At 48.4% G+C, this 12,369-nt stretch overlaps 1 protein-coding gene across 8 annotated transcripts; it reads right to left on the bottom strand.

The window, feature by feature from the left end:
• Nucleotides 1–324: 324 nt before the first annotated feature.
• On the bottom strand, nucleotides 325–12,154 carry hipk1a (homeodomain interacting protein kinase 1a). Of its 8 annotated transcripts, none has more exons than XM_076741097.1 (17): nucleotides 11,974–12,111; nucleotides 9,999–10,732; nucleotides 9,305–9,678; nucleotides 9,068–9,191; nucleotides 8,741–8,860; nucleotides 8,561–8,647; nucleotides 8,236–8,417; nucleotides 8,003–8,153; nucleotides 6,817–7,021; nucleotides 6,497–6,615; nucleotides 5,761–5,898; nucleotides 3,895–4,046; nucleotides 3,590–3,742; nucleotides 3,028–3,198; nucleotides 2,742–2,935; nucleotides 2,397–2,527; nucleotides 325–1,297 (listed from the first exon to the last, which is right to left on the bottom strand). In XM_076741097.1, exons 2-17 carry the CDS (start codon nucleotides 10,728–10,730, stop codon nucleotides 884–886), a joined length of 3,447 nt encoding a protein of 1,148 aa, XP_076597212.1. In that variant the 5' UTR covers nucleotides 10,731–10,732; nucleotides 11,974–12,111; the 3' UTR covers nucleotides 325–883. The 8 variants fall into 8 exon arrangements, with proteins under 8 accessions (XP_076597212.1, XP_076597213.1, XP_076597211.1 ...); XM_076741098.1 differs by having other exon boundaries at nucleotides 9,999–10,799; nucleotides 11,974–12,107; XM_076741096.1 differs by lacking the exon at nucleotides 11,974–12,111 and adding an exon at nucleotides 11,592–11,723 and having other exon boundaries at nucleotides 3,895–4,043.
• Between the last annotated feature and the right edge of the window lie 215 nt (nucleotides 12,155–12,369).

Here is a 12,369-nt window from a genome sequence, read left to right on the forward strand (position 1 = left end):
AGCTTCAATGATTGATTAATTGATAGTCAAAAAATTGATTAACCCTAATGATTCATCATATAAGTTATTTTCAAGCATGAAAACGTCAGTTGTTTGGGTTTTATGTAATTAAAAACTGAATAATCTTTGTTTTAGACTGAAAAATATGATTTACATTTTAAAGCAAATGATTAATTGATCAAATTGAATAATAGGAAAATCATTTGTTCATTAATTTTAATTTATATAAAAATAGTGGTTGGATGCAGCTGTAATTTGGTCGTGTATGAAACCTTCTCACTGGTTAACCTGAAAAAGATTCTTAATCATCAATGAGTCGCAGATTTCTGTTGGAGATTTTATTGCGTATATACGAGTTAAGGTTCATCGTGTTCTATGTAATGTAGCACTTCACAACACAGCAGGATTGTAAGAACAACCATCATTTCACCAAACCAATGATTTGTTTAGAAGCGATTACATACTGAACATCAATTCATATTTTTATAAATCATCTTTGTCAGATTGGATTATTCACAGTTCAAACGCATTACCGTCACGTTTACATTTGCAATCTAAATGGTTTTGACTTTGACATGATCGTGAAACCCAATCCGATTTTTATGTGCACGCTGTACTCCACAAACATCACGTCACAAGACAAGAGCTTTTACAGTTTCCCAATATCGTTAATGTGTTTGTTGTACAAATCAAACATGATAATCCTCCTGCGGACGACGCTGAAAATCAGTGAAGCTGCAGTTTTACGAGCGGGTCAGAAAAATAAGAATCAGAGAAATAAGGACAGGACAGGAAAGCAAAGGTAAGTCGAGCTGAAGTCGAATCACAGTCACCCGTGACGAGCTTGTGCTCCTGGTCTCGGTCTCCTTTTGGTCTTCACTCTTTACAGGTAGGGGTACTGGTTGAGTTTTCGCTGGTAAGTGGCACTGGAGTGGTGGAAAGGCTGCGCTCCCAGCTGCTGCTGCTGCTGCTGCTGCTGCTGCTGTTGGTGGTTGCCGTACTGTCCCGCTGCAGACCCTCCCAGAGCCAAGCCGCCGTTCTTCTGGAGCAGCGCCAGGGAAGAGTAGGCGCCGCTCGCCCTGCTGTGGCGGGACGGGCCACCCTGCATCTGGTCCACGGCTTGGGACACTGACGCCAGGGCGGCAGATGCCGGGTAGGCGTACAGGTTCGGGGTCGAGCTGAAGAGGGCGTTGTAGGACGAGTGGGAGGAGACGGGAGGGGGGTACGTGGGCTGCCGCCTCAGGGAACTGCTGCTTCCTGTTTGGTCATGCGATGACGACATCACAGACTGCTGGACCTGAAACAGCAGAGAGCGTTGGCGTCTACAAACAGTCCGTCCCTGTGCCGACACATGTGACTTTAATCTGTGGAGGTTGAGCCATCACAGTGTTTGGAATAATAATAATATTCATGACGTCAAAAACTTAAACTTCTTCATGTCTGTTGAGTTATGTTTGTCCTCAAACCTGCCTACAGGTGCACTTTGACCAACAGCTGAACTGGTGTGACAGCAGGCCGCGGTGCATCATGGGATACTCTTAGCTCTGAACATCGCTTTGAAACAGGATTGGAAAGTTTGCATTTTCCAGTGTGACTATAACATGAAGCGTAAGCTTGTTTTAAGACAGACAACCAACACACACCAGGAGCTTTCATCTTACGCCCTGCTGGATTTAGATGGATTATTATTAATGTCCAAACTGATGATCTGCTGGTGCAACGTTGTCTTACAGTAATATCTCAGCATTAGCAGCCTGGTTCTCTGACGCACAGAGCCGCAGAATGACAGCTTCTGTAGCTTTAAAAATTACAATATCTGAATCTGATGATCTGACTGTTTATCAGACAACAAATGAGAAAAGAGTTTGGTTAGAGAAACAATAAGAGTGTTTCTTTGGACTGGGCCTCACTAGAAAATAGAAATAGAAAATATGTTTAATATTGATTACTGTGCAGAAACACAACTTTAAACTTGATTTTGGGGAAAGTGGATTGTGGAACTGGGCTCAGCAGCCTCCTGGTGGACATGGCTGGACCAGGACCGACCAACAGAGGCCAGTTTAAGACAGCGGCGCCGTCTTCATCCGCAGTTTCATTGACTCGAAGGCTCGGCAGGTTGACTGACGGACGGACGGACTGACCCCCACCCCCCACCCCCACCCCCCAACCTGCCGAGCCTTCGAGTCAATGAAACTGCGGATGAAGATGGCGCCGCTGTCTTAAACTGGCCTCTGTTGGTCGGTCCTGGTCCAGCCATGTCCACCAGGAGGCTGCTGAGCCCAGTTCCACAATCCACTTTCCCCAAAATCAAGTTTAAAGTTGCGTTTCTGCACAGTAATCAATATTAAATATATTTTCTATCTTCTTTGGGAGAAGCTACGTTTGAAAGCTCTTACCTGACTTAGGTTGAGAGGCTGAGACCTGCTGGACGCAGCCCGCTGATGCCGATCCGTGCTGGACTCTCCTGGCCGACCGGACTGCTGAGCTGACCCCTTCTTGGACTTTCCAGAGCTGCCTGGAGCTTGATCTACCGGCGAAAACCAGACAGAGCACTGAGCACTGACAAGAGTACAGATTACAATGAAGTAAAAATGGATCTGTGTCAATCTGGGAGGTGAGCTGATTATTAGTGCAGCCAAAATGGATCCACTGAGGTCACTTAATGCAACCACAGTTAGTTATTTAAAATAGATTAATGTGCACTATCAAGATGGGAGAATACTGTTATTGTGGGTCCAGACCTGGAGCTGCTGGGGCTTTGTGGGTTGTGCTCTCCCCTGGCTGGCTCTTCACAGAGGGCATGATGATGGCCAGAGACTTGGTGGGCTGGGAGGTGGTCTTGGGGCTCAGGGGGCTGCTGGTGGAGGAGTCAGAGTCGTGGGAGTCGTGGACCGTCACGCAGCTGATCACGTTGGTCCTCTGGCTTGTTCCAGAGCTGCGGGACAGAAGAGGAGAGGAGCTGTCAGGAAACTCAAACCTCTCTAAATTTCACTCAGTTCAAACTCTACAGACAGGAAATGAGCTCACCAGGCAGCGGGGAACTTCCTGTCATCCTCATCCTCTGAGTCGCTGTGGATGGTGATGATGCTGACAGCGGGACTGGGTGTGTCAGAGATGACGATGGGCTGAGACTGGTCGCCGGCAAAAGCAGCAGTGTTGTGGACCACAGTGGTGGACGAATGCACCGAAGACACAGGCCTGGAGGGGACAGAGACAAATGTTTAATCCACAGCGAGCTGAGACACCAGAGGCAGACCACCACCCATTTATGATGCATTGAATGTCCTGTACTTGCTTAAAATAAAAAGCTGAAAAGCACATATACGTAGTTATTAATAAAACCGTACTTTTCCAGTTACTTTGACCACTCAAAGCGCTGAACAACACATGCCACAGTCATCCACTCACACACACACACACACACACACTGATGATGCAGCATCGGCATGTGAGTGCAGACTGGAGGAGCCAGTTTTTATGGTGGGGTTGTCTCAAACTCAAGCTCACACTATGAACACGTGTACCAGCCATCAAACCGCCAGCAGCCCCCCCAGCAACACGTCAATAACGCCGCTGTCTGACAGGATACCTGGCTCTGCTCTCTGCGTGCCGACCCTTTGACCTCTTGCCCTGCTGGGCTCTCGAGTGAGCGGCCCCTGAGTTGTGGCTTTGGGAGGAGGCGTGACGGCCAGCGCCAGATTCCTGCTGGCTGACACCGTCGTACTGGCTTCCATGACGACCCCTATAGGGAGGAAGGACAAATTGAGCTTTCTCATTTCAAACCGCATCACTTCTGTCTGACCACTTTACTGAACTGTTTCGTATTAGGTTGACGTGAAGCTGTGCGTTTAAAGCACGACGCAGCACGAAGACGCAGAGTTCACCTGAACTCACCTCCAGCCAGAAGCTTGCTGACTGTCCGAGTGCGGGGCTCCCATGGGCGAGTCGGGCACTACGGCCTGCCCGGGGTTATGGATGGCCATGCCTGGCATCTGCTGCCATGTGGAAGGGATGAGGATCTGCTGTGTGCCTGCTGGCCAGCCCTGCTGCACACACACACAAACACAGGTTAAAGACTCATTTCAAAAAACCTTAAACTTCAGCAGTGAAACTTTAAAGCTGAGGTGAGTCATTCTGGACAAAGAGTGTTGATTTTGGCTTTGACATTTGAATTTCAGTGAATATCTGCTCGCTAGCTGTTCGTCCTGACTGCAGACTGGAAACAAGCAAAGCGTCTCTGACCGAACCACGCAGCACCGCTCCTGCCACGTTAGCGTGTGTTCTGGCATGTCAGCGTGTGAATGCGTTGTGCAGAAGCAGAGATGGAAACATCTTTCTCCACAGTGACTCACCCCACCTTTATGAAGAGGAGAACAAAGTGAATGGTTTTGAAATAAAAGGCATGACGAGCACATGCAGTTTGTAGGCAAGTCTGTCCTACAACAAGACGCTTGGCAGACGTGTCTCTCACACACTCACACACACACACACACACACACACACACACACACAACTGAAAGCTGAACAACACTCGAGATGACGCCTCACGGCCACCATCTGCAGAGCTGCACTCGTTGCTGCTCAGAAAGAAAAGAGATTTAAGAAGCAGTGAAGACCGAACCAAACTACAGAAAGAGAGGAAAAACCCAACATGTCACTCAGCATGCACGTCATTCAGTCCGGTCCAGCCCTCAGAAACAGAGTCCAGAAACAAGACGGCCCACCTGAAAGTGAAAGGAATGACGGTGTTACTCTGAGGAAAGGAAGAAACAAAGGTGCCGAAGCTGGTCCCACCGCTGCTGTGGCAACTGTGACATTCGTTATGCAGCATCAGTGCCAGTGCTGTTTCTTAAAACTACCACCAGGAGGCGCAAAAGTTCCACACGTGAAGGAAGCGTGACGATCTGAGTCAGCATGCTGAAATTTGACTGTGTGGGAAATATTGTCTGTTTCCTGGCAGAGAAGTGGAGATTTTCAACATCAATCTAAAGTCTGTCAGCAAAGATTAAGACAACAGCCAGCAGCTGATTAGCTTAGCTTAGCTTAGCATGAAGCCTGGGACCTGAGGAAAACGGTACGCATGATATCGGAGTCACAGACGAGGAAATGAAAGGAGAAATTCCAATTTAATGAAAAACAATTTTGGTATCAGCGAAGATGGACTTTGAAATAATCTGTTAATGGATATTAGACACAATAATTTTCTTTGAGAGCCTGCATTAAAACTCGCTCTTTAAACACTGAGGGGGAAAGGGGGACACCGGGGGGGCAGCTGTGTCGCCCCCCAAGTGAATCTATCTTCATAAAGGCAGAATGTGCACACTTCACACACACATCAGATCAGGTAAACACACAGTTTCAGCTGAGATGGCTGCAGGTCACGAGACTAAATACGAAGGTGAGAGACGGAGAGATTGTTTGTTTAGGTTTTTTGCCAATTTTACTGATTTTTGCCGTCAACATAGCATCAATGAAAGGTACATTTCTAAGCCTAATTTTAAATTCTGAGAAAGTAATGTGTGTGCATATTTCTGCCTTTGTGCATACACACAGTTTTAGTCGTGAATCTGCACTGAGTTTAAAGCCTCTGGCCCCTGACGCTGCCAGCAAAAGCACAAACCAGACTGATGAGATGCACATGCATCCCTCGCTCTGCTGCACACCAGCTGACAGACACGTGCTAGGAGGGAGGAAGGAAGGAAGGAAGGAAGGAAGAGGAGATTTCAGCTGAGGTCGCCAGTTGCGATGATGGCGTTTTACCAGCATGGAGGCATTCTGATCCAGCAAGCCGCCGAGGCTTTCACCCCTGCAGCCGACCGGCAGCCGGACCGAGTCTAAACGCGGCATTCCCGCCACTGAGGCGTACAGGCTGCTCACCAGCAGTGGGTCGAGGGAGGCCTGGGAGGAGGTGCGAGGATGAGAGGAGCGGAGGTGTTAAGTCATCCCAACAGGCTCATTCATAATCTACTCAATCATAAAGACGACGGAGGCTTTGCTCTGGATCAAGAGCTTTCAGGCAGTGAACACTGAGCGTCTGATGATGACGGGACGACGTGAACACACACCACAGATCAGCATCGGGTCCCAACAGCCGGTTCCATTTGGGATCCAGCTCCCACTTGATAAAAATCCTGGATTCACAAAGCTGGAGGACAATGAGTCCGTTAACCTCTCAACCTTTTATGGCTGATGGTCAGTTTGACCCGTTTCAATGAGAAATGTCACCAGCAGAACATTATGTCAGGTGATTATGCAAATTCTGATCATTATTTAAATGTCTACTTGGATCTTTTACTTAATTAAAACTCTGATGTAATGAAATATAGTTAAGCAGAAGCATAAAATAACATAAAATGGAACTGCATGAGTAACATTCAAATACCTTAAAACTGTACTAATGGACATGCACTCAGTTACATTCCACAGTGGATTCAACACTGGACTCAGGTTCAGTAAAGCTCTGGTTTTAAGCCCACCCTGGCGCAGTGGGGCCTACCTGTGCCAGCACGCCGGGCTGGATGTGAAGAGACTGGGACGACTGGTTCTGAGGAACTAACGGTACTGAGTTGTCCATCCTCACTGGATAACCAGAGGGCTTACTGGATGTTTGAAGACCTGAAGGAAAAGAAAGAGGGAGGTTATGTGAGGTCAAATCAATTACAAAAATAAAAACTAAACGTGGAAAAGAAGCCATTTATGGATCATGAATCTCACTTTCTTTTGTTGCTGGTTGGTCTAATAATAATTTCTTCATTTTACTTTTAATGAAACGTCTTTTCATTGAAGCAACGTGACACTAACAGCTTGCATTCTCACCCTGGATGGTGGGGGGACAAACTATGAGTGTTTGCTGGAAGGGCTCGGTCTGGGTGCAGAGCTGGGTGGGTCTGGTCTGCAGGGGCACGCCCTGCTGGGTCAGACCGGGGATGTTGATCGTGGCCTGCTGGTAGAGGCCGGGCTGGTAGTTCAGCAGGGGGACGTTACTGCTGAGGGACAGGGACTGGCCGCCTGTAGAGGCCATCTGTGAGACACGACATGCAGAGGACACCGTGTCCAACGGCAGAAAAGATCAGCAAGACAGACCTCATTTAACAAAGCATGTGTGTGCAGGAGGTGCAAACAGGAAAACTGGTGTTGGACAAGCTCATCACTTCACATCTGAACAATGAGACAACTCATCTGTTCTGCATTCGTGTGCAGCCTGAAGCGTCGCAGAGGTTACTGAGCTGTGACGTCTCAGGTCAGGGAACGGACTTCTGGGTAAAAGTCTCATTCTGTCTTCCTGCTTTGCTAATGGTGTCATTTCTAATGTTTGCACTATTTCCACTCTGCAGTTTCACTTGAACATGATGCTGCGTCTGTTACTCGATAGTTTGTAAAGTCAGACTTTGCATCAACACTGAGGTCAAAACTGTAATAAATGAAATTTTGCTAAACCAAACTGCATTATCTGACACTTCCACTCGCAGCCTGCACACAATTAAACAAATACAGACACAGTTTGGGCACAGATGATTGACAGATGATTACATTGACTTGAGGGTCAAAAAGGAAATTGCTGCATTACTTCAACGCAACTATAGACTGGTTTTACTTCACTTTGTAATTACTGCACTTTACAGCTTTAGCATAACGGAAAACAGACACTGCTTGGTAAATCAATTGAAATGAACGGCACCGTATCACAGCTGATCACAAACACAGACTGATTCAACACTAACAGATCTTCTGTATTTTCTAAGTGCAGCTGAAAGCGATCAGAGGTGCAGCACCAGAGGAACAAAACCAATCAGACGCTTTAATGGTCTAATTTCAGAGATGACTTTGTATTCTGAATAACAATGGAAATGCACATCTTTGGGAAAGCACATCCATAAATCAGCGTATGCACAGAGATGAACGAACACACAGCTGATAAACGAGGCCCCGGAGCCATGACTGCACACTGCAACAAGTGGATCAACAAAGTGACCCTGAGGCAGACGACAGGTCATGTTCTCACCTGATTGTGCTGGTTTAATTGGCTACTGAAGGTGACGGTGAGGTTGGCGGCTGCGCTTGGGGTATTGTTGCTGGCAAACATGTTTTTTCCGTTCTCAAAGGCGGTGCATCTGCGTTTGCATATGTCCATGTTTTGGAAGCAGGACTTGACACTGAAAAATGTAATGTTACAAAATCGTCAGAACGGCTTTTAATATTGATCAGATCTTAATAATCATCTATGAAAAATCTTACTGTGAGCTGTGAGGGAAGTGCAGCAGGTGAGTCATGGTGACGAAGGGGTGGTTCAGGGTCTTCATGGGCGTGATGCGTTTGTCTGCGTCGAGCGTCAGCATCTTCTTCAGCAGGTCTATGAACTCCCGCCTGTCCGCCTTCTCCGCCAAGATGTCAGTCCCCTCCAGGTTAGTCATGTTCACCTGCAGAGGGACAGGAAGTCGCCGTTTGTCCACACTGTGAGATGTCCCCGCGCGCCAGCGTCAGCACTCCAAAGTTCTGTTAACAGTAAAAGTGCTGCGCAGACAGCTGGAGGCGGGTAGCTCATCTGGGATTAAACGCTCACCTGCATCATATCATCCAGACAGTTGAAGATGTATTTTCTTGCCTCCTTTGACTTGATGCCCATCTCTGCCTCGTGCTCTGCAGGAGTCTGCAGAAAAACAACAGCAGCCAGACGTCAGTGTACGTGCCGTCCACGTGTTTCTGATATACTGTCTCAGACTCAGTGTTCTCTGTCACTCACTTTCAGTCTCCAGAGGGGGTAGCTGGAGTCGGGGCCTCTGTTGAAAAAGCGGCTGGTTTTGGTTCCTGCACTCAGCAGGTACTCTGCTGGAAGGCCCTGGGTCTGCGAAATGTAACGGATCTGAGAGATGGGATAAACGAGATAAACGTAAACCAAGCGACCGACACTGCATTCAGCAGCAGTTCACAGGTGACGCAAATGAGCTCCTTCGTCAAACTCTTCCTTTGTGCTGGTGACATGTTCAGCAATGTGTATGATGATTTATTCCTTTTTCTTACGAATAATGTAAATAAACATGTCTTCAGAGGTTGGAGTTCTGCTGCTGACCTGATCATACTCTGAGGCTCCGGGATAAAGGGGCCATCCCAGGAACAGCTCAGCAATCACACATCCCAAAGACCACATGTCGATGGCTTCACAGAAAGGAAGGCCCAGAATGATCTCCGGAGCTCTGCAAGCACATAACGACAGAAGACAAGGTCACAGCGGGTAACCTGCACACTGCAAACACAGTTAAGAGGTTATTCAAAGCCCTTACTGTAAAGTCCAGGCTAACATACTCACCTGTAGTACCGAGACTGCAGGTAGGTGGAGCACACCGCTTTGGACACGTGGCTGGCGGAGCCGAAATCAATGACTTTGACTCTGTACGGCTGCCTCAAAGGGTCCACCAGCATTATGTTTTCAGGCTTCAGGTCGGCGTGGATCAGCCCCAGGCTCTTCAGCTTCATCAGCGCCGTGGCGACCTGCTGCAGGATGGGCCGGATACACTTGAGCAGCAGGGGGCTGAACTTGCTGTGCTTCAGGAAGTCGTAAAGGTTCTGCTCCAGCATCTCAAACACAAGGCACGTGTGGTTCTTGTGCTGGAAACACTCGTATGAGCGGACGAAGTTGAACTCATCGGCGTTCTCTGTGCTCAGCCTGCTCAGGATGCTCACCTACGAGGAGGAGGAGGGAGAGGAAGATGATGAGCCCTGAGCATCACTACACATCTCAGCCTGGCATATTCAAAATCAGTGAACGTGGTGTCATACTGTCAGCGTACAGTATTTTCACCCTCACAAGAAAAAACTCTGGAATCATAAAATGATGATGTGAACGAGGGAATCTTTAACGTCTTCCATCCATCCCACACGACGTGAACGCAGCACACGTTTAATTAGCTATCAGCAGTTCCTGTTGGCACTGTGCTGACGGATGCTCAGAGGAGTATTACTGGATTGCTGATACTGATGAAGAGGTTAAAGAACATACTCACTTCAATTTGACCTTGCCGAGCATATGAGGGATGATTCTTCAAGATTTTAATCGCCACGATCTCGTTTGTGCCCCTCTTCCAGCATTTTGCCACCTGGCCGAAGGTGCCGCGTCCCAGGAACTCGAGCACCTCGTAGCTGTTGGACATGGAGCACAGAATCTCGTGCTGGACCAGCTGGTAGTCGCCCTCGCTGTGGGAGTTGCTGCTCTTCGTGGTAGAAGTGGAATGTGCTATGGACTGAGCTGTGGTGGTCCCCCCTCCACCGCCGGTGCGGTTTGAGACCACGGGGGCCGAGAGCTCCTCCAGAATCTGGACGCTGTCGCTGCTGTCCACCTCCTCGCTCTTCCGCTTCAAGCTGTACTGCTTGTGGTAGAGGTCGCACGGCTGGGAGGAGGATTCGGCATCCTTGACGCGACGGCTGGAGGAGGAGGACGAGGAAGAGGAGGAGGGAGGTCCGCGAAGGCTACCTGTGCTGTCTGCCGCCCGCACCACCGTCTGCTCCCGGGAGCCCGCGGTCGGCGGGTGCACCTGGTTGGCGTTGTACACCGGGTTGAAGTTGGAGCCAGAGGTGGAGGGTGCAGCTCCCTGGGTGGGACTCTGCTGGTAGTAACCATTGTCTCCCAGCTGGTTGGACACATCCCAGGCAGGGTTCTCCACTTTGAGCCTCTTGGAACGAGAGTAGGCACTGGAGGACACAGAGGGAGAGGAGAACACCTGGAGCTGCGACGCCATGTCTGTGGACGAGATCAAAGACGAGCGGCAACCATCAGCACGACGTCCAGAACCCCCCGAGATAAGACCCTGACGCAGAATTAAGAGAGATCAATCATCATTTAGGTCATTTTTGAAGCAAAAAAAGACAATCTGAAGATTCAGGCTTAAATATGAGAATTCTATATTTTTGTTATTTTCAACAAATCTCATTAAAAGACCAAAACCATCAATGTGTCAGTACGTCTGTCAGTACTTCCTGACTTCTCTTCCCTGTCTGGGTCCCCAGCTGCACGCTGATACCTTCACTGATGGGTTTCAAATCCTGTCTCATCAACAACGGACGTCTACAGCACAGAGGATCAAGATATATTCGAGTGAAGCCACACCTGCAGTACTTGATAGTGAGATCAATTTTGCAACTAAAGATTATTTTCTTCATTAATCAACCTGTCTTACTTCAATGATTACCCATTATGAACACCTGAAAATAGTGACAACGTGACTGTCACAAGTTTCCAGAGACATCTTGCTTAATTTGTCTGACAAACAGTCATAAAACATTAAAACAGAGAAGCAGAACATCCTCACATTGCAGAAGCTGCTGCTTATCCATTTTCTTTCAATCAACTCATCAATTTAATTGTTTCATTTCTAAACTAATGATGAGAAAACAGAGATAACCGGACCAAAAAACACAAAGAAATTGTGCCAGTTCACTGATACAGTCTGTGTCCTCCCACCAGGTGCCCTGCCTACCTGCTATGCCCCACCTAGATAACACATCAGGGTCAGGGTTTTGCTTTTTGGCCCCTGCCCCTGCGATACGGGCAGCAGCTGTCTGACAGTCCCTCGGCTTCACCTGTCCGTGAATGACAGTACCTGTATTGGATGACTGAACACACCGTCGCCGATCTGACATTTCCACAAAGGGCCGAGTGGCTGAAGGTTTTCTTTCCAACCAAGCATCAGCACCACCAGACTTGACTCATTCCATCAGCTGATCTCAGTCTTCAGACAGCTGATTGGTCAGACTGCGTGCTCTTGACTGGTTGGAGGAAAAACCTGCAGCCACACGGCCCTTTGTGGAATAGGTTTGACATGCCTGATTTAAGGCCTCATCATCTTCTCGCCGGGCTCGGTGTGGTGCCGCAGCTGATCAGCTGAGCTGCTAGCTGCCTGCCGGAGCCCTCACTGCAGCAGGACGGATCAGGGCTAAGCTAACAGCTAGCTAGCTGGCTAGCTACAAGCATCCGAGTCATACCTGACTCGAATCCGCAGTCACATCGCGCGTCAAGCGAGCAAAATGTGCATAATGTCACTGGAAGTGTCAGACGGCATCATAATGAGCACCGTCGCCCAGACAGAGCTCCATCATCGCGGACTGTCTGCTCGCCGTAACGTTACTTCCGATCCTGCCGACGTAGCGGCGAGACGTGACCGACGTCACCGGCACGCACCGCCGCCTGCAGTGAAGGAGCCAAAGATCGTCTATGTGTCGGTATATCTCACTCATCGCTTAAACACTGAACCAGCGATTAAACCTGTTTTAAGAAACCTGAATCAGTATCAGTGCAGCTGAATCAGAATCCTGCAGTAGTGGAATGTAACTAAGTACATTTACTGAAGTACTGTGCTTAATTACAGTTTTTAGGTACTC

Source organism: Chaetodon auriga, chromosome 10, assembly GCF_051107435.1.
Source record: "Chaetodon auriga isolate fChaAug3 chromosome 10, fChaAug3.hap1, whole genome shotgun sequence".
Classification (NCBI taxonomy): domain Eukaryota; kingdom Metazoa; phylum Chordata; class Actinopteri; order Chaetodontiformes; family Chaetodontidae; genus Chaetodon; species Chaetodon auriga.

Bases quoted from the DNA above. Each gene is read 5' to 3' on its own strand.
- hipk1a (XM_076741095.1), bottom strand. From the start codon at position 11,631: ATGTCAGATCGGCGACGGTGTGTTCAGTCATCCAATACAG. The intron at 3,743-3,894 runs GTGAGTTCAGGT...TCCTCCCTATAG, and splicing joins CAGCAAGCTTCTGGCTGGAG to GGGTCGTCATGGAAGCCAGT. The intron at 2,528-2,741 runs GTCTGGACCCAC...TTTCGCCGGTAG, and splicing joins CAAAGCCCCAGCAGCTCCAG to ATCAAGCTCCAGGCAGCTCT.